The sequence below is a fragment of the Coturnix japonica genome, chromosome 24 (genome assembly GCF_001577835.2).
Source record: "Coturnix japonica isolate 7356 chromosome 24, Coturnix japonica 2.1, whole genome shotgun sequence".
Taxonomy (NCBI): domain Eukaryota; kingdom Metazoa; phylum Chordata; class Aves; order Galliformes; family Phasianidae; genus Coturnix; species Coturnix japonica.
Window position 1 is genome coordinate 3,171,337 of NC_029539.1, and position 19,117 is coordinate 3,190,453.

Here is a 19,117-nt window from a genome sequence, read left to right on the forward strand (position 1 = left end):
GGTGGCACTATGCCCTCTGGGACACTGCAGCATGGCTCTACTGTCCCTTACAATCCATCTCCTGGGCAGCAGGAAGGCTGAAGTCCCAACCCCAAAGTAACCAGCACACTATGGTAAAAATGAGCATTTAAGGCAGATTTGGCAGATACATTTCAACTGCCCATGAGCTTCCTTAGTCAAGAGGTCCTTTACCATCTGAACAGATGCTAAACTTTTTGAAGCTATTCAATAAAACACAAAATTTCATGTTCCAAATAAATCAGGAGCTCCTACTGAAAACATGACTCTCCAGAGAGCAGAGCCACAAATTACATCTCCCATAGCAAAAAGGAGTTCCTGCTCTGCTCCAACTGTGTGGGACACTACATGGGAGGAGACTTCTGAACTATAACCTCCCCAGAGGCATGAGGCCACAATGGGAAAATGCAATTCAGTACAGAGATTGGACATGAATCATTCGATAAACAAAAAACAAACTCCTTGGGGCTTTGAGAACGTCCAAATGTTTCACTTTGGTAGGGAAGCTTTATTAGCTTTATTTCCATCCAGTGTTTGCAGAAAACCCGCTCCACAAAATAAATACAACTTTCAGCTTTTATACAGGAACTTTAACATTGGGGGAAATTCTGTATTTCACTACATTTTAGTTATTACCAAGTTCTCCATGTGAAATGCCACATCGGCGGCATTCTTCAGATTCCTCTACTAACTTGGCAACGGAAGTCATGTAAAGCCAAAGCAAAAACTATACCATCTGATATGAGTGCAACACACAGCCCCTTGATAGAGCTGTTCATGGCAATGGCACTAGAAGCCATTGACACAGCAAGGCACAGTAGCTTTCATAAGAGAAAGGAATGATGTGTTTTAACCATTAAACATAGGACTGGCAGCTCCCACAGCAACAATGCATTCAGTCCCTGTGGTCAAGTGTCCCTTGCTCTCATCAGGGCTGGTTCTGGCTACCACACGGGCAGTGATGAGGGGCTCCCAAGAGGCCTTTCAATAGGCTGTAAAAAGACTCAAGGCTGGTAAGAAACAAAACAGGAAGAGTAAGGAAAGATTCTCTATGGTTCCATCTAGAAACACATCAACAGGAGCAAAAATTTGGAGTTTCAAAGCAAAACAAAATCAAAGAGTTAAAAAACTTGCCCCAAAGTTGAAGGTAACAAGTGAATGAGTGCATGTAAAGCCTAGTCAACCATTTGGGCTGGAAAATGATCAACGCTGAATATGAAAAGAAGGTATCCTTGGAGAGCAACCGAGCCATGGGGAAAGGTAAGTAATATCCAACCTCTCACCCTTAGAGTTACTTTCAATTATCAGTTTGTTTGAGAGACAGGAATTCTACTTGAAGCAAGAGGTATTGAGCACTGTGAAGACTGTGGCATTAATTACTAAATTATAGCATACTCAAAATTATACCCAATCTCTTTGCTCATCATCTAGGCTTTGTTGAGCACGCAGATGTGAGCTGGTAAGATTTATGGGAGAAAATACCCCTAAGTTTGATATGACTATAAATCAGCTTCTGTGTATCAAAATATTTTCCCTACCTAACCACTCTCTCTCCCAGACAACTCAGGTATTTCAACAAATTCTGGTCTATTGCTCCTTAATTAAGAATTTCAAGAGGTCAGAACAAACACATACATAGAAATCACACCTCCTTTTCCTGATGTCACTCAGGACTTTCCTATTACCCCCTTTCCAAAGGCTTGCCCAACAAAGAGCCAGTTAACAGCAAGAAAAATATCAGTACAGTATTTCTACTTGCAGGTCTTCAAATATTTCCATCCCTTCCAAAGCAAACAACAAACCTCTCTGCACATACCGCAGGACCTGGGAAAAGCAGATGGGAGAGACAAAAGGGAGGGCGAGGTCCAACACAGAAAAGGCCATTGGAAAGGAAGGATGAGTGGAAACTGCTCCCAAAGATACTGGGCACGGACAGAGCATCTGCAGGAAACTTTGGGGGAAGTGAAAGCTTAAGTTAGGAAGTCATGTTTCTTTCTGCTGTACATGAAAACCAGGACACTGTACAGACTGAGGGAGAAGTATAAACACAGATACATTCCATTAAGCATACCAAATGTTTCCTGTAATTAAACTAGAATAGTCTGACAGCACCTCCAGTATATTATGGGTAAGCAGCATCAGGCACAACTCTATGAAGGCTCAAGCCATAGGATGCAGTCAGCTGTGCTGTCACCAGCCAGCACTGACCCAGCAAAGGAAAGAACTCGTCAAGGCTTCAACATAAGCTCATAAGAAACACCAGCCCCAAACAGGCACCTTCTGAGTATTTTGTTTCCTTGTTCACCCCTCCTGAGCAGAGGAGGCAGATCTGTAACCTGCAGCAGGTCAGGCTTCCAGCTCTACTGAAACAAATTAAGGCACCCTCAAACCTGTTTACAAGGAACAGTCTCACACCCTGAGGAACACAACTGTCTCATATGACTTTATTGTTTTAAATAAGAAATATGTATGATTCAAAATTCCAAGGAAATCGTAAAGATCTCCTATTAACAGAAGGAACAGACCACATCTCCCTAAACCACAGCTACTGAATGGCTTTGCTAGCCTGCCTGTGTTGGTTTAGAAGGAACTCTATGGGATTTTTGTTTGTTTTGCTTTTATTTCTTTATGCTCCTTACAATCAGAGCTGTGACAGCAACACGTATTACTCAGGTAGTTTAAGAAGCTGGATCACAGTAACACCAGGTAGCTTCATTCCAGTGAAATAACACAGCTGATACTTCAAGAGTCACTGTATTTGTTCAAAGGCTACAGCGGGTTATGCAGCAAGAACAATTACCAGCGAAGAAAAATATGAAACAGAAAGCATTAAGGACAACTATTCCAAATACCAGGAAGAACAAAGGGAAGGGCAAGGAAGCCAGTCCACAACTGGAGTCAAGACAGAGCTGGAAATACAAGATGAGAAGCACGATGCACAGCAAGGGCCCAATGGTTTTATAAGCTGGCAGAATTCAAGAGAGCACCCACCAACATGTGAAAACTTATTGCAGTTCATTTTTTAAGATACAAGTGTGAATCTCTTTAGGGATCACAAATTCAACAGGTCATTAACATAAGTGTAGGGACAAGAGTGTCACAGTCTGAAGACTAATACTGAATAGAAAGTGATAGAGGATCCTTTACAGACAGTGCAAAATATCAACTACCAGCTCATCTACACACACTCCTTGTGGAGCCCAGCTTGAGCCACCTTCATACAGTGCCAAAAACACATGATGGCACAAGGTCTCCAAGAACAGCAGCCCCACCAAGTTAGGAAGAGAGAAGGGGTGACAACCTGTGCTTGCCACCTATGGGTTAGTTTCCAGCCACTACAAGAACTACAAGCTGATACACTGAAGCAACATTTAAACCCAGTATCCCACTCTTTGCTGCGGAGCCAACCATGCGGATCACGTAAGGGATAAATAAAAGCCTCAGGTGCACAGACAGAAAGCATGGAGCAGACTGCAAAGGTGCAAGGCTGCAGCAGCTGCTGGAGCTTACCATACGTCTCGGATCTACTCTCCTCCGAACTAGACTTTGTCTTCTTGGAGGAGCTATCTGCACGAGAGCAGGAGAGAAGGAGAGAGAGATATAGAAAATATGGAGACCAAACATGAGAAGAAAAAAAAAAAAAAAACTTCATGAAAAACACAGACTGATTTATTAGGTTAAATCGTGCAAAACACAAATAAGATGGGGACAAAACGTAGGTGAAACACTTGGAATAAGGGGTGAATAATACGAGTGTGAAGACACAGGTAACACCACAAAGAATTTATCACAGAATCTGAGACACAATAAAGGAAGTTCTCTGCTATGCACGACAGTACAGTGTTCTTGATTCACCCTTTAAAAAGAAGGGAGTTTTATGGTGGCTACAGTATAGAATTCATCTCTCAGATCAGATCACGAGCGTCCTAACAGTGGTGCCAGGCAACAGCCCTCCAAATTCTGAATTACTTTTATCAAATCAAGATTAGCAGATTCCTGAAGTTTGCTTCTAAAGAATTCTTTCTACCAAAGAGGTTCATAGGCTGAGCCCTCCCTCAGCCAACCCCAGTTTTACATTACATATTCCCAAGGACAAAGGAAAACAGCCACTAATTCAGACTCTTTTCCTTTACGATATATATATATATATATTTTAAACAGACATCAAAAGCTCATTTCAATTTATTCTGTGCACATCAGGAAGGAGTGATGCAGCCAGTGGCAGGAAGCATTAACGAGCAGCACGGTTTATAAACATCAGCTCCTAGTGCAAAAACACATTCTGCAACTTCTACAGCCTTCCAATTCAGCTCTCATCTCTTCCACAAGCCCCAGGGAATTGACTGGACTAAATAGCAGAATGCACAGACATGGAAAAGCACATTGCATGGGGCCAGGAGGCTCAGGCAAGAGCCTGTCATGCATTTTATGAACACACACAGTAGTCACTGGGTTAGTCTTTCATAGAGGGAAGGAAAAATCCCTGCATGCACCCTAATTTCCATGACAGCACTGGACAGGTTGACCAAGCTGACCTCTCAGGAGGTTAAAAAACAGGACAGCTTAGCCTTTAAAAAAATAGGAGCTCATCATAAAGTGTATCACGTTGGAAAATACAAACTCATTTTACAGAGGACAGAGGTGGTTCAAAATCCACTACAGTTCAGAAGATCCAATAAGGAATATTAGCTCTAGTTGAGTCTTAAAGGGTCTCACGCTTCAAGCTTTTTTTCTACTCAACAGCCAAAAGAACTACTCACAACTAATTACAGTGTTTGCCTCCTGAAATTTCAGACTAACTTTCCTGAAAGAGGAAGCAGTTGTAATTACTCACTGACACCACTAATCTGGGTTTATTCTCACACAATTAACAGCTTCTTTGTCGATGAGCGTCTCTAAAAGCAAGCCTGTATTCATTTCAATGCCTGCGTGCCTCAGAATGGCTTTGCAAGCACAGAACAGCACCACTCCTGAAAACCACATGTTGACATATTCAAACTGGATTCATTCTGATCCCCAGAACCTTCCAAACCCAAGCCTGGATCTTTACCGGTGGAGTTATAAAGCTTTACCTGTCGGATCGAAGTCGTGGGTGCTGCTGCAGCGCTCAACCTTCTGCTTCTTGTCGGCTGGAGACTCTCTGCTCAGAATGCTGCCGTGCCTGTGGCAAGCAAAGCAGAGTCCTGACTACTGCATACAACAGCACTGCTCCACCTGGGAGTCCCTGGAAATAATCTTAACTAGCCCTGATTGCTAATGAGTTTACAGAGATGGTACACACTGTGCTCACTGCTAGATCTATTTCCTGAGTGCCTCCAAGATGAAAAGTGATCACCCAAAGAACTGAAAAACCTCCCCAAATCTTAAATTTCCTAGCAAACATTAAATGCCCATCCAAGCAGAAGTTAAAGACATGGAATGCCCACCACCAACCACCTGAAGAAGTGCCTGCATATCGTGCACCAGCAGCGTTGCTTTCCCTGCCCACCTCCAATGACCATCCAGCATGCAGAGCAAAAGGTAACACTGCAACATGCACTTGGAGTACATCAAGTTTTTAGCACTCTATCCTGATCTAACTATTAATCTGCATCTCATCAGTACTGGGTAGTTCCACGTTTGCATGCATTTCTTTAAAAGCATTCCTCCTTTAGTCATACTGTGTTATAACGTGCAATGGAGATAAGCAGCCAAATGGCAGCAACTTACCTTGTAGGTTTTTTGAGAGGAAACCTGAAAAGGAGAAACAACAAGTTTAATGAGCTGTTTTAGATTCTCAGTATTATGCTTGATATTAATGCTTATGCTTAAATACAAAGTTATCCTACAGTCTTGCAATGCATTCAGAAGAGAATAACTGATCTCTTCCACTTCAGCAAATTATTGGCCCATCTAGGCAAGAAATTGTCAAGGTTTCCAACAGAACACAGAACAGAATTCATGCTGTCAAATCCAGTAGGTCTATCTTTCCCATTAGCAAAGCAGCTCATGGATCACCTTCCCCTTATAACAACTAATTCCATCAGTGAAAATTAACATAGCTCAATTTCCCAGCCTGCTGACTGACTGATTATCCAGCATTTGAAGAAGGTCCAGGCTGTCATTGTAAATTCTCTTATAGATATAGCACTTCCATTAGCTCCCTCCCATGCGGGTTCCATGAAGCCCAGCAATCCTGCAGCTTGTTGCAGGGGTTCCCTAACAAGATCTCTTAATTATATTCATGAAATTGTTAAATTTGAGACAACAGTGTAAAGTTAAGCTGGAAATACAGTAACTACCCCAGATGATACTTCTGGGATGCAGACAACATATGCAACAGTTCAGACACAAAAGCAGCCACAAGTGTATGTGTGTTATGCAACGAAACAAGCAGGACCTACAAAACCTGGATATATTTTTCTCCTTAAATTACCAGAACCAGATGACTGAGCCAGGATTTTGCCACCCAGCTTAAAGCACCAACCTCTACTCTGCTTTTCTCAATACCTTTCATGAGTTTCAGCTCCCTACTCACTTTGCAGCATTCCCACAGAGATCCCCTGAGCACAGGCAGGAAGGCTGCCCCAAATGCTCCTGTTTGCAGCTCCTTTCTCCTCCATGTACACCACCCAGGTTCTGTGATACACTGAGTTGCACAACCAGAAACAGCAGCCTCAGAACTAACAGCCTCCCAGTTACCTGGAAAACATAACTGGACACACAGTGGAAGCACCCAACTTAATCCTTCACTTCAGCTAACTGCGTGTACAGCCCTAAGACCAGGCAGCTTGAGTCCAAGCACACACTGAATATAGCGAATACAGTGCACAGCACTGAAATGAGCACCTGGTGACACACCAGGTGAGTGACCCTACAGCGACACCAACAACGCTGTCTGCCTGGGACAGGGAACAACCACACACAGCAGACCCAACAGCAGCCATATCCTGGGACAACCCAGCTGGGACCCAACGCTGCTTATTCTGCAGTCTCCACACCTACCAAGTGTGCAAGAAGCCCAGAGCTTCAGCTCCTAAAGCAAAAGGAGCTGTTGACAAACAAAACCAAACCAGCTTCACTGCTGCACTGTTTCCCAAACAGCTCCGAGTTATTTACTATGTGCTCAAGCAGAAGCACAAACAGGGGATTTTTGAGGTCTAGAAGTCATGATGTTTCTGCTTAACGCATGTAAGCTGTTGGCACTAATTATTTCTAACAAAAACGCTGACGGCTTTTATTTTTATAGAACGGCATGCAGATCTTCGGCATTTCTTTCGATCTGAGTTCGGAGGGGGATTCAAACGCTCTTTTAAGGTTGCAGCCCTCAGCAATGCCGACCCTGCAAGCAGATCTCCAGCCCTCCCCGTCCTGCCCACAGCTCGCTGCGGGGCGGAGCTGCACGGAAAGGCCGGAGCCGGAGGGAGGTGGGCAGGCCGGAGGGGAGGGCCTGGTAGGCCGCGGGCCTGGGGAGCCAAGGGCCGAGCAGGCCGCGGGGCCTGGAGAGACGAAGGCCGGGTAGGCCGCGGGGCCTGCAGGCTTCAGGCCTGAGTAGGCCGCAGGCCTGAGTAGGCCGCAGGAGCTCCGGCCTCATATTAAATCCTAAAGCAGCACCGAACCTGCTTCGTTGTGTCACTTCACTCAGCACCACGTGAAATAAACGTCAGGGTGCGGTTTGCAGCTGGAGGCTCAGCCTCCCATCGTTGTTGGCACGCTCGGGTTCCACGATAAAAGCCTGCAGACATTTTGTCTTGATAGCTGATGAACATCAGCACATTTTCAAACGAGTTGCTCCACTCTCTCCTCCCAAATACCAGGAACAATTAAAAGCCCAAGTCACATTCTGGCTCTAAAGTACCGGGTCAAATAATTTCAGTAACTCAAATGCATCAAATTACTCGAAGTATGCCCTGTTAGTCACGCTGCGTTGATGAAACCTATTTACTGGAAAACCAAGTGAGAAATGCATACCAAGAACGAGTAACACTACATTACAACTCACACATGGATGCTCGATTCAGTGCTGGAGCCATGCCTGCATGCTTCCTTGCAGAAAAAGATAGTTTGAAGATCTATGTGTCCAAACACACCCGAGCGAGGAAAGCTGCCCAGCTCCAGCAGCACAAAGCATTCCATTCCAGCCCTGGAGGTTGAAAATATATCTGACCATAAATAGCACAGCACTCCGATAACCATGTTGGGGCTGCTGGCTTTCTTTTTTTTTCTCCTGTTCCTCCCATTCTGAAATATTACAAGATTTTAATTAACTTCTATTTCCAGAAGCGAACAAACTAAAAATATATTTAGATTCAAGGCAGTTCCGTGCACTTCACTGCTCACATCACTGAAATTTCGAGGCCTGTGCGTGTTCCATGGTGGAATTATAAATTACTACAACTTGTGCCGAGATGAGTAAGAAATATTGTGAAACCCACACAAAAGAGAGCAGCCAAAAACTGCTTGCTTGACAGAACTCATCTTTAATTAGGAGATGAACAGTCGCAACAGAAGCTTCTTCATTGCATTATTAGATTCATTTAAATAAGGCACTGCTTGTCACTGAGAACTCCAGATTAGGGGAAAAGCAGCAAAATCACCCAACTACTCTGAACACAACAGGAAAGAGAAACAATTAGAGGTTCACTCATTTTGCATTGGCATTTGCACGGCACTTGAAAGCAGTGAGAAACAAATAGTCTGTGCAACTCTCCAGTTTGCAGCTAGGCACAGCCACCATGGCACTGTTAAGTATTATGGGAGACTGCAGACATGACTTGAACAAAAGCAGTACCAATGTGACCTTAATATAAAGCTAAAGGCAGTCTTCTGCCACAACAAAACGGGGTAGATGTGTTCTGTACAGGACAGCAGATGAGTAAAATGAACTGATGAGATAACAAATGACAGGCGGGTCAAGAGGGACACAGATGCAGCAAGTGGGCTACTATTAGCAACCAAGAAAAAACACAGACAGAAGCCTTCCAGCTCATCATGCTGCCCACAGACTGCAGCTGCAAGCACACAGCCCTCCGCAGGCTGCACTAATCCAACATGGAGCCCAATGGCCCCAGCACTGACCCACTTAAAGAGCAGTGTCATCTCTTCCCCACAGCACAGCACACAAGCTCAGAAAACCACCGAGATTTTCCCCCTCAAATAAAACCCCAAGTACAGACTGATGACAACAGCTTGCAGTGCAAGGTGTGGATGGAGAAGCAGTCAGATGAAGGAGGGCACCAAATGGTGTGGATTCCTGGGAGCAACACACAGATCCCAGGAACTTGCAGCAAGTGCACCAGGAGGCGAAACTGAGCTGGGCAATAAAAGTTTCCATGTTATTTTTGTAGTTGTCTAAGGCAGCAACCACAGCTGACGCAATGAGTCATGGAAGAACCGTTTGTGGCATTATTAGCTTTAGATTACTAACAGCTTGCAAGCAGAGCTTCTGAACAAGAACACAGGGAATTTAGGGCTGGTGTTTGTTGAGGGGACTCGACACTGTTCCCCATCCTTTAAACTTTCTCAGTGACTTCAGTGCTTGGCTGGTCCTAAGAAAGCATCAGCACATACCTCCAGCCTACCAATGGCCCAGCAATATCTCTACTCGTAAGTGGAGCATGCCCTTCATTTTTGCCTTTAGGTCAGGAAACAGGGTAGGCAATGCAAGCCACCATCATACCTCTTGATGGATCAGCATATGGATCAATGCAAGGCACCAGCCCCACAGCAACCAGAAGTGCTGAGTCAAGAGCTTAATCAGGGTGAGATCAATTCAAAAATCAAGGAGAGAAGTAAAAAAATAGATGCTTTTTCACAAGCATGGAAAGCCAGCAAGGCTCAGATGGTATGAGAAGTTAGCAGTGTAAGGATGGTAAAGAGCATCCCAAACATGAAGATCTGCCTCCATGTAAGGAGCTGGGTGGCATTTCCTGATGATGCAGGTAGTCGTGGCCATCTATGAGGAAAACTGTTCTCTTTTGGAGTTGCCACTTTAGCAAGATCTATTCAGCTCTGAAAAGCGCTTCTAACAGTGTCTGTTAAACACAGATTCAAAACAAGAAAACAGAAGAGGCGAGCAGTGCACATGGAACATACTACAGCCAACTGCAGCTCAGTCCTTCGCATCCCTTCCCTGTCAGATTTCAGATGGAAAGGTTTCCGTTTCCCTGCAAACAGTAACATTTGGAAGGGGCTGAAGAAAAGCATCTCTAGAAAGTTTCATCCACAGTTCAGTCATTCAGCCCCAGCCCAAGCAAGTGCCTCAGCTATTTTCCATGACACAAGCACTTGGGTTTTTCCAAGAGCTGATGTCAGGGCTTTCCGTGGAGAAAGAGCTGCATTTACAGGGCAGGCAAGGAAGGAGGGCTTCCCCTGCAGCCATTCTCAATGTGGCCTTTGTGCTGCTCTGCTGCTGCAGCCAGGACCCTGCAAGAACTCTCAGTCCCCTCGAAAACTCTACAAAGGGGAAGGGACAGAGCCATTTTCAGCAGCCACTCCTGACCAACTTCCAAGGCTTGGAAGCATTAGCTTTCCATCTCCAAGCCTGGAGCTGCTGCCTTCCAACACAAGGACATCGATTGTTGAGTGCCTGCAATTGGGAAGCAGCAGACAGACCAACCAAAAGCAAGGAGGGGGGCAGTGGGAGGAAGCATAAGTAACACCAGTGGCTCCAGCATCCACTTTCAGGTTCAGCCTAAACATAAGAGTCAAGCAACAGGGAGATTGCTTGTTCGTTTGTTCGTTTGCTGCAAGGACTCATTGCATTACACACGTTACAGAACCGACTGCATGCAGCAGAAAGGTCAAGCCTTGCGATTCCAGGAGTTCTGACCCACTTTTCTTATGTAATTATTTTTCAGTAGGCTATAGGCAAACACTGAGAGCTCAAGTTTGCCTGGAGGAGGAAAGGGAGCTGAAATCAGTGAGGCACGGCAACAGCAGAACAGCTCCAGAATGGCCTTTCTCTCCCCATTTTCATATCATCTCAGCAGTGTGAGCTCTATGAGGGAAGCAAACACAGCAGAGGATGCTCTGATCACCTAGAAATCCCTTTGCCCACAGCCTGCTCTGCTGTGCAGGAATGCAATAAAGCAGCGGCGGGTTGTTGCACAGACAGGGCGTGACGCTCAGCATCAACCTGCCTCCGTAAACTGGAGCTAATTAGGGGGGAAATGCAATGTTTGCTCTGCCTGCCAGGAACTGCAGTTAAGAGCTGGAAGCAGCGCTGCTCTCCGCCTCCCTCCCAGCACTCCTCCTACACGGAGTCTGGAGCAGCTCTCTGGGCAGAGGAACGCAGAAATCAAAGCGAGAGACAAAGGAACACGGGCGCTGCCTCAGACCATTTTATTTTCCTAAACCAAGTGTGGAAACCCAACGCTACGGAGTGCCCTGGGACTTCCAATGCATGCAGAAGGCTCAGAGATCACTCCCAGCCTGCCCAGCCCTAATGCATTTCATTAGGCACGCAGCCCAGTTCCCTATTAATGCCATACCCAGCTCGTGGTCGGTAAGAACCAGCAGCAAGGCCGGTGTGGAAGCACTTCAGCAAACCAGAAGAAAGCAATGAGAAAAGGAAGAGAATAAAACAACTCGGCTCATGCAATACAACTGGAACCGTAGCTTTCAAAATACCGTAACACTAACTCCAATTATCCAGCTCGAAGTTTTGCAAATCTATGTACAAGGTTCAGAGCCACATTTGAATATTTGGCCCAGACTTTGCATTTCTGGGGAGTGAGTGAGCACAGCGCCTGGCACAGGAATACGGCACCTCTGGAAGAACAAGCAGCTCCCAGGTTCTGGATACCAGGAAGGAATGGTTCTGTTTTCCAGCTGCTGCATGAGGAAGCATTAGGAGTCCTGCTAAAACAGACCTGAAATAAGCATCAGATACATGAACACATGGATCTGCAACACCTTGACTGATGGATTTATGTACTTAAAAGGAACGAACACATCAGTTTGTCCAACCTACTGTACAACTCTGTTGTGTCATCGTGTTACTCCTATAGTATAAAAGGTCAGTATGGATAACATCAGCTCCAAGAACAGCACCGTGACGTGGTTTAAATTTACCTTCGATTCTCTTGTCAGCTCCCTTTAAAGGTTAATGGGCATTTACTACCTAGAAACATAACGCCAACACCTCGGGCCCCAAACCTGCCAGCTCATCAGAACCAGGAATCTATCAGCTCCGAGCTATAAGCAGACACTCAACCAAAAAGCATTTGCAGCCTTTGCTTCTCCCACCCAGCCATGAACCTTTGGCCAAACTACACCCATTCTGCATGGGATGTGCACGCAACGACCTTTGCAAAGCTTCTGTGTATTTGCCAGCTGCAATAAACTCATTTACAGCTAATACGTCTTCACCTGCCCAAAGGCAAAGCGTTCCCAGTGGCCCAATATACACCAAGAAAACAAATGGGATATACACAATGTATTAAACGAAAGCCATAGCACAGAAATCACTACCACATCGTTACTGAACCTGAATGGTGTATTATTAGTTCTCACAGTCCCTCAGAGCTTCTAATGTAGTTAATTCTCCTGGTGAAGTCTTACTAACGTAGAGCCCAAACCAGGAGCCCAAACTGCCTGAGACTACATTAAAACCATGCAACTGATTGAACATTGGTGCAGCTTCTGGTTTCAAGCACCCATGGAAAATGTGACTGCGTATCAAGAAGTTTGTCACAGCTCAAAGAGAAAAACGTGTGATGTAAACTGAACTATAAAGAGACCAGCTCTGCTGCTGAGCAAAGCTGAGGTTATCTCGCTTATTTACATTGCTAGGAAAAATGGAGAGATCTCTATGAGACACAAACCCACTTGGTTCTCCCCCCACCCCCGACACACGTCTCACCTCTGAGCACACAGCACAGAGCTACTCCATGCTCACAGCAGTCAAAGTGATGGCATTCACAGTGACAGCCGTGGCACGCTGTGCCCTGGGGTGCTGCATCCTGCCCTGCATTACAGTGTGAGCACACAGCTGTAAAGGGCTGGAGCAGCAGCACAGCACTGACAGCACCAAACCCTGCTTCTCCAGCTAGAAAATGGAAGGGGAAAAAAAAACAACAGCAAAGCTACCATGCTTGTAAAATGGCTCGAGATCCTGAGAGCGACGTCTGAGTCAAACACATGGCTATTAATAGGCCTCCGAGTGCATGTGTTAGTATTAGCCTCCCGGTTCTGTTAAAATAGAAGAAGAAAGCAGTGACTTAGGAAACCCACCGGTCGTCACAAGGCGATGGCAGCAGAACTCCTTGGGACGTGGCACAGCAGAGCAGAGCTCACAGAGCTACTGGCGACCGCTATCAGCTCTGCTCCCTCCCCACCCCACGACGAAGCCAGGAGCCTCCTCCCTCCCCATGGCACAGAACCACCGGCCCCCAGTGCCAGCAAGCTGCCCTCCAGCAGCGATGACAAACCCCAACCCTTTCACATCATATCTTCATACCCCGGCTTCCACGGAAACTATTGCTAATGGGGAGGAGGCTCCCGATGCTCTCTTGCTGTATTAACAGCCTCTGTTCTGCACCAGAGCACTGCTCAGAGCAGCATTATGACTGCGTTCTACCAATGCTGTTTGCTTTGTATTTATATATATAAAACACAGCACAAACACAGAAAGAGAAAAGATCAACAAAAACCATTTTCAGCACGAAAAAACCATCTCAAAGCTGGTTTCCTCAATGCCGATATGTAATATCAACATGCATAAAATGTCAGCTCGTCAAAACCACATTGGTTCATTGAAAGCCAGAAGGTTCTGCTCTGATGGAAAGGGCTGGGGGGTAATTCAGCACTGGGATCCAACAGGATGGGTGACAGCACCCACAGCTTCCTCCCTCGCTGCCAAACCTTTGTTCCTGAGCTGAGACACCAAGGTACAGATCCTCCTAACATTGTATTTAATTGGCCATTTTTACAGTGAAAATCTAAAAGAAGAACTGAGGTTCACACAGCAGCTATTATTAGAAAGAAAGCAAAAAAGCCCCACGAGATACAAACCTAAACCTTTCCCTCCCTTCTTTTTCCAACACGTTTAAAGACAAATCCTTCCTCCCTCCTCTGCATTCAAGGAACTGCTCCCTCATCTTTCAGCACATCCACGTGAAAAGGAACAAAGACTCCACGTTACCTGGTTCACCAGCCAGGCTCAGAGCACAGGGAGATCCCAAAGGCCCACATCCAGGGGGAGCACGCTGCCACCCAGCCCTCCCCATGCACCTCCCCTCTTGCAAGCTCTCTGATTCCTTGCACGCTCACACATCCACCAGCAGCATCGCTCAATTGCTCCACTGCTGGGATGGAACAAACCCCTCCTCCTCCAGCAGCAGCAGCATCCACCCTTACAGAGCTGCGTGCAGTGGGGATAGACAGTGTGTATATATACCATACATATCCATTGATGTCTATTTACATACACCTTTATGTGCATGTGTGTGTAGATGCATCTATCTCTGTATGCATATATGCATACACATACATGGGTGAGAATGGAAGCACGCCTGCTGCCAGCCCACGAAAGGAACCCAGAGGTCAGAGCAAGGGGCAGCAGGCTGGCCAAGCCCTGGGCAAAAGGATCATAGGGGGGAAGGGGCTGTTTTCTTTTTCTGCCCCAATAACCTAATGAAGTTTGTGAGCATTGCTAGCGGGATAGAAATTTCTTCACGCTACGCTGTCCGTTTGTGTTTGATTAATGTAAATCTTCCCAGCGCTGCAGCCGTGCCCCAGGCAGCACAGTGCTCACAGGCTGCTGGGGAAGCCACATTCCTGGGGTACCCCTTTGCTACAAAGCCATTTGTCTCGTTTCTATTTTCCATCCCATCTTTAGAGGTTTCAATTGCTATTCCTGCTTCAACACAACCCCCTTCCCCAATCACAGCGGCTATTATAAAGATCAACCCATAGTCAATCGCTGTATTAACAGCAATCCCTCAGATCTCACATCCCTCCTGTGCTGCCCCATGCAATGCCAAATATAAACTCACAGCCACAGCTGCATCATGGCTGCAATTACGCAGCAGCCAGGAAGCAAAAGACAGCAGCTCCTGCTCCTATCTGCTCCTATCTGCTCCCTGCTTCTACTCATGCACTCATTCCCCTACCTCAGCTTGCTTTTCAGATCCACACGGCCAGTATTTGGTTTGAAAGCATCCAGGTCAATGCACAGACATACACAGTGTGGATACACCACAGTGCAGGGCTGTGCCTTCACCTCAGAGGGGGACATTTTCAGTCCTTTAAGCATCAGAACTCTCTCTCTCTGGCATAAACACATGGGAAATAAATGAGACTTCCATTGGCACTTGAGCTCCAGTTCTCCTGCTCGCTCCCAATAAGGATGGGCATGTTAACAACCCATTTTAACACAGGATTATAACCCAGTGGGATCACTGCAGGCTGAAGCTTCACTGCTGGCTGGGGCTTATGATTTTGACTATGCATTTTGATTGATGTTTTATCTGCAGATTTTGGGGGGGGGGTTAAAAAAAAGCAACACAATGCATTCCTTTCAAGTACAGCCCAAAGCAGCTGCCAGGAAACGGTGTAAAAACAAGAAAGGCTCAGGAATGGAAGCTTCTATCTCGTTTCCTACTCCGATCTCCCAGATTTCCTTCCCTCCATACTCTCTCAGCCACAGGACATAAGAAGAAAACAATCTGGAAAACACAAATAAATAGATCTTAGAGCAAAAAAAAGCAAGTAGGTATTTAGAAGAGACAGCCAGGCTATGGCTGGTCCCTGCTCTAAACTTACCTTCTAGTCTCAGATGGCAGAGGAAAGAGAAAACAGAAGGGTGATGGCACTTTCCACACTATTAAGAAAGCCAACAGCCAAACACCTCTTAAGAACATAGAGAAGAACAGCAGATGCTCACTTAGCCAGTGTAATAAAACATTAAGACAGTGAAGTTATTTCAGTGCTACCACAGCCTTTGCATTCCAGGTTTAACATTCCAGGGTTTTCCTATTTCTGTTCCACTGTTCTTTGGCAAATAACCCCGACTGCAGTCCCTATTCCTTCGCTTACGCTCTATTGATTAAGGAACACATTTCCTCTCGCCCATACACAAGCCACACACCCGCAAAGAAAATAAGCAAAGCTCTTCTTGTTGTTAACTAACAGCATTAGCAGCTCTCAGCTGGTTAGGATGGGATATGGTAAATATTTATGCAGAATTCACAGACCTTTACCCCAATAAGGAGCCAGACATGGGAAAAGATCAGCTTCCCAGAGCTCCATCCAGCGGAAGCAAAGAGGTCCCCAGAGGATGGATGGATGGATAGATGGAACTGCCACCAGGAGCAGCTCACAGCTGTGCTTCCATACAGCCCTGAGCAGCTGAAAGAACCACCCTGTGCATCAGCTGTGGTCTCAGAGGCTAATGGTGTGCAGCAGCAACAAGCCCACTATGGGCTCAGGATGCTGGTTTCTTGTGTATTTGCCATAAAGCAACAAAAGCTGGCCCTTCCCTTCTTTAATGATCAGGATCTTGTAAATGTGAAGGTATAGATACACAAGAAATCCCGCGTGTATCAGCAGCACGCTGCAATAACACAGAGCCCAGCCGATCACCTGCACCATCTGCATGCATCTGAGCAACAGCTGTGTGCTCCGAATAGCACGCTGCTCTGCAGCATGCAAATAGAAGCTGCCATGTCACAGGCACTGCAATGGAGCGTGCAAAGGATGGAGCAGTGCAAGTCAGACATACAGAAGCTCCCCCCAGGAATTTCTGCCATTCAGAGCAATTTCAGGAGAGCTTACAGCAGGTAAAGCAATAACTGCACAAAGCAACCGCTTCCCATATGCAAACATCGCGTCGTTTCAGCTCCTTAGGAACATGCCTTCATTTACTGTAACTTAGTTTGAAAAATAGGAAACTGAGGTAGAGAAACAGGAAATTGTTTCTGCACTAAGAGAACAGGCCAACAATTGCTGAAGGACAAGCACAGCCTGGATTGTTTGAGCAGCCATTGCATCTGAAACCTGGACAGGGCAGAAAACAAGCCATGGGTATTTAGCATATATGATGCAATTGAATGTGGTAAAGCCAAAAGACCTGCAAGCTTTCAGGATTCAGAGTTGTTTGGCACCGTTACCTGAAAGCTTTCAGGGGCCTGGTCACAGGATGGGAAGCCCCAGCAGATGGATGCCCTTATGTTCTTAATGCAGCTTCAGGACTCGCTGCTTGGAGCCCAGGGCACCCATGGGATGGCAAGCAAAACCCGAGCTCAGAACTGCTCCAAAGCAAACGTGGTTCACAAGCAGCTGTCAAATCTGCCCAATATGGGAGGAGAATTAAACCAACCAATCTGCAAAAGCAAAAAGCAAAGGACGTTTCAAGAGCCCCAATTCTTCCCATCTCTCAATGCCTGCTCTGACTCCTGGTGTAGGAAAACGGGCTACATGGAGCTTCATTTAAAGGTCACACTGTTTCCTTTCTTCATCTTTTACCATGAGCGATTTTAGAAGCCACTCAACATCTCAGAACGGCACATATAAACAATTCCTGCTCATCCTGCCTTGAAGTGCATTTAACCAATTCCCACCAGCATGAAATCCCATGGCTGAAAAACAGCGTTATAACCCAAAGACAGCAAACCCCAATCTAAGAGCACGGCTGCAGCAGCCGATAGCACGGAGCCGTGGTGTGCTCTAGAGCAGGAAGCTTTTGGCAATAAATACTTTGAGGCCTAATAAACTGCATATCAAGAACCAGGAAGAAGCAAAAAAAAGCTTGACTCATTCTTTCCAAAGGTTTCTGCAGTTTCATTTCATGGCATTTCAGCTCTCATCCGTCTCTGGCTTTACCCTACAATGCAACCCCAAAATTAAAGGATACAAACAGTGGCAAGGTGGCAATCCCACACAACAGCATTTAGAATCATGGTATTCATGACAGCAGGAGACAACCGAACGCACAGCACCAATACCTGTATTCACAGCCCCAGGCTCTGAAGACGCATAGATCCATTTCTCAAGGGCACCGGAACCTACTTCACTCCCATTGCTTCAGCAGCACAAGGGAAATACAAGCACTGATGTTCAGAACTCACACTATTTCCAGACACTCTCTGTGAGCTTTGGCTCATTTTGCCTGAGCTCCCCCACAACTCATTTTATTTCACAGCCCGCCCTATTGACAATTCCCCCTCTGCCCTCCAGGCAGCGCATAATGAACAGAGTTTTCCAGGGCTGTTCACAGGGCTCACCCTGCCCCAAAAGCAAAGCACACCATGCAGGGGGGCAGAAAGAAAATGAAAGGCTTGGACGTGGAACTATGAGAGCACCTTGTGCTTCTTGCTTTGAAACCCCAGATCAGGGCTGCTCATACAGCATCACCTCTATGGACATCTCCCCCCAGAGATGGGGCTCATAGGGTAAATGGAACATTTCTCCATCCCCACCCCAAAGCAGGCACTGCTGCTGCCCTGCAGGAGCTCTCAGCTCTGCGGGGCCAACAGCCAAACTCATTCCAACACAATAACTGCAGTCACTCCTCAGATAACATTTGTTCAAACACATTAATAAAAAAAGAATCATTTCCATTAAAGCAGTGAACGCATGCAGCTTACCTACAGAAACATCATGCTTGTTCCTCTTATCAGCTCCATCTGAAGGCCAGCCATGCTTGCAGATAGCACAGCTCCCAATGTGTTGCATCAAAGCCCTCCTCCCCAGCCCCATTGCAACCCATGAGCTGGGCATGCCCCCTGCTTCTGCAGCCATTTCCTAAGCCAAGAGCATAGATGTTGTGGGAGGGATTGCTGGGCTTGAAAACCAAAAGGTTGGAGGAAAGGGGAAGGTTCTGCAGGCAGCCCCAGACCCACAATACAGCTGTGTGCCAGCAGCCCAGGGCAGTGGGAATCCCCTCATCACACTGAGCCCAGAGCAGCAACAACTCCCTGACTGCATAATGCTGAGAGAAGTGTTTTCCTGGCCCGAACCAGCTGGGTTATTGCAAGCAGAATGCAGGCACAGCCCCAGCTCCAGAGTGGGAGTCAAAAGCACTGCACAACAGGTGCAGGCATCAAAACCCACAGCTAACGTCTCATGGACGAGTGCGAAAGCTGATAATAAGCCTACAAAGAGGAAAAGGGAGAGG

At 46.3% G+C, this 19,117-nt stretch overlaps 1 protein-coding gene across 4 annotated transcripts in view; it reads right to left on the reverse strand.

The window, feature by feature from the left end:
- Positions 1-19,117, reverse strand: part of ARHGEF12 (Rho guanine nucleotide exchange factor 12) — a 56,700-nt gene that overhangs the window by 30,818 nt on the left and 6,765 nt on the right. For 2 of the 4 annotated variants that reach the window (XM_015884042.2, XM_015884039.1), the window contains 3 exons: positions 5,728-5,751; positions 5,091-5,179; positions 3,529-3,585 (listed from right to left, as the gene is read on the reverse strand). In XM_015884042.2, the coding sequence (XP_015739528.1) occupies positions 3,529-3,585; positions 5,091-5,179; positions 5,728-5,751 (170 nt within the window). Of the gene's footprint in view, positions 1-3,528; positions 3,586-5,090; positions 5,180-5,727; positions 5,752-19,117 lie in introns of those variants that run through there. The other 2 variants (XM_015884041.1, XM_015884040.1) reach the window with 1 other exon arrangement.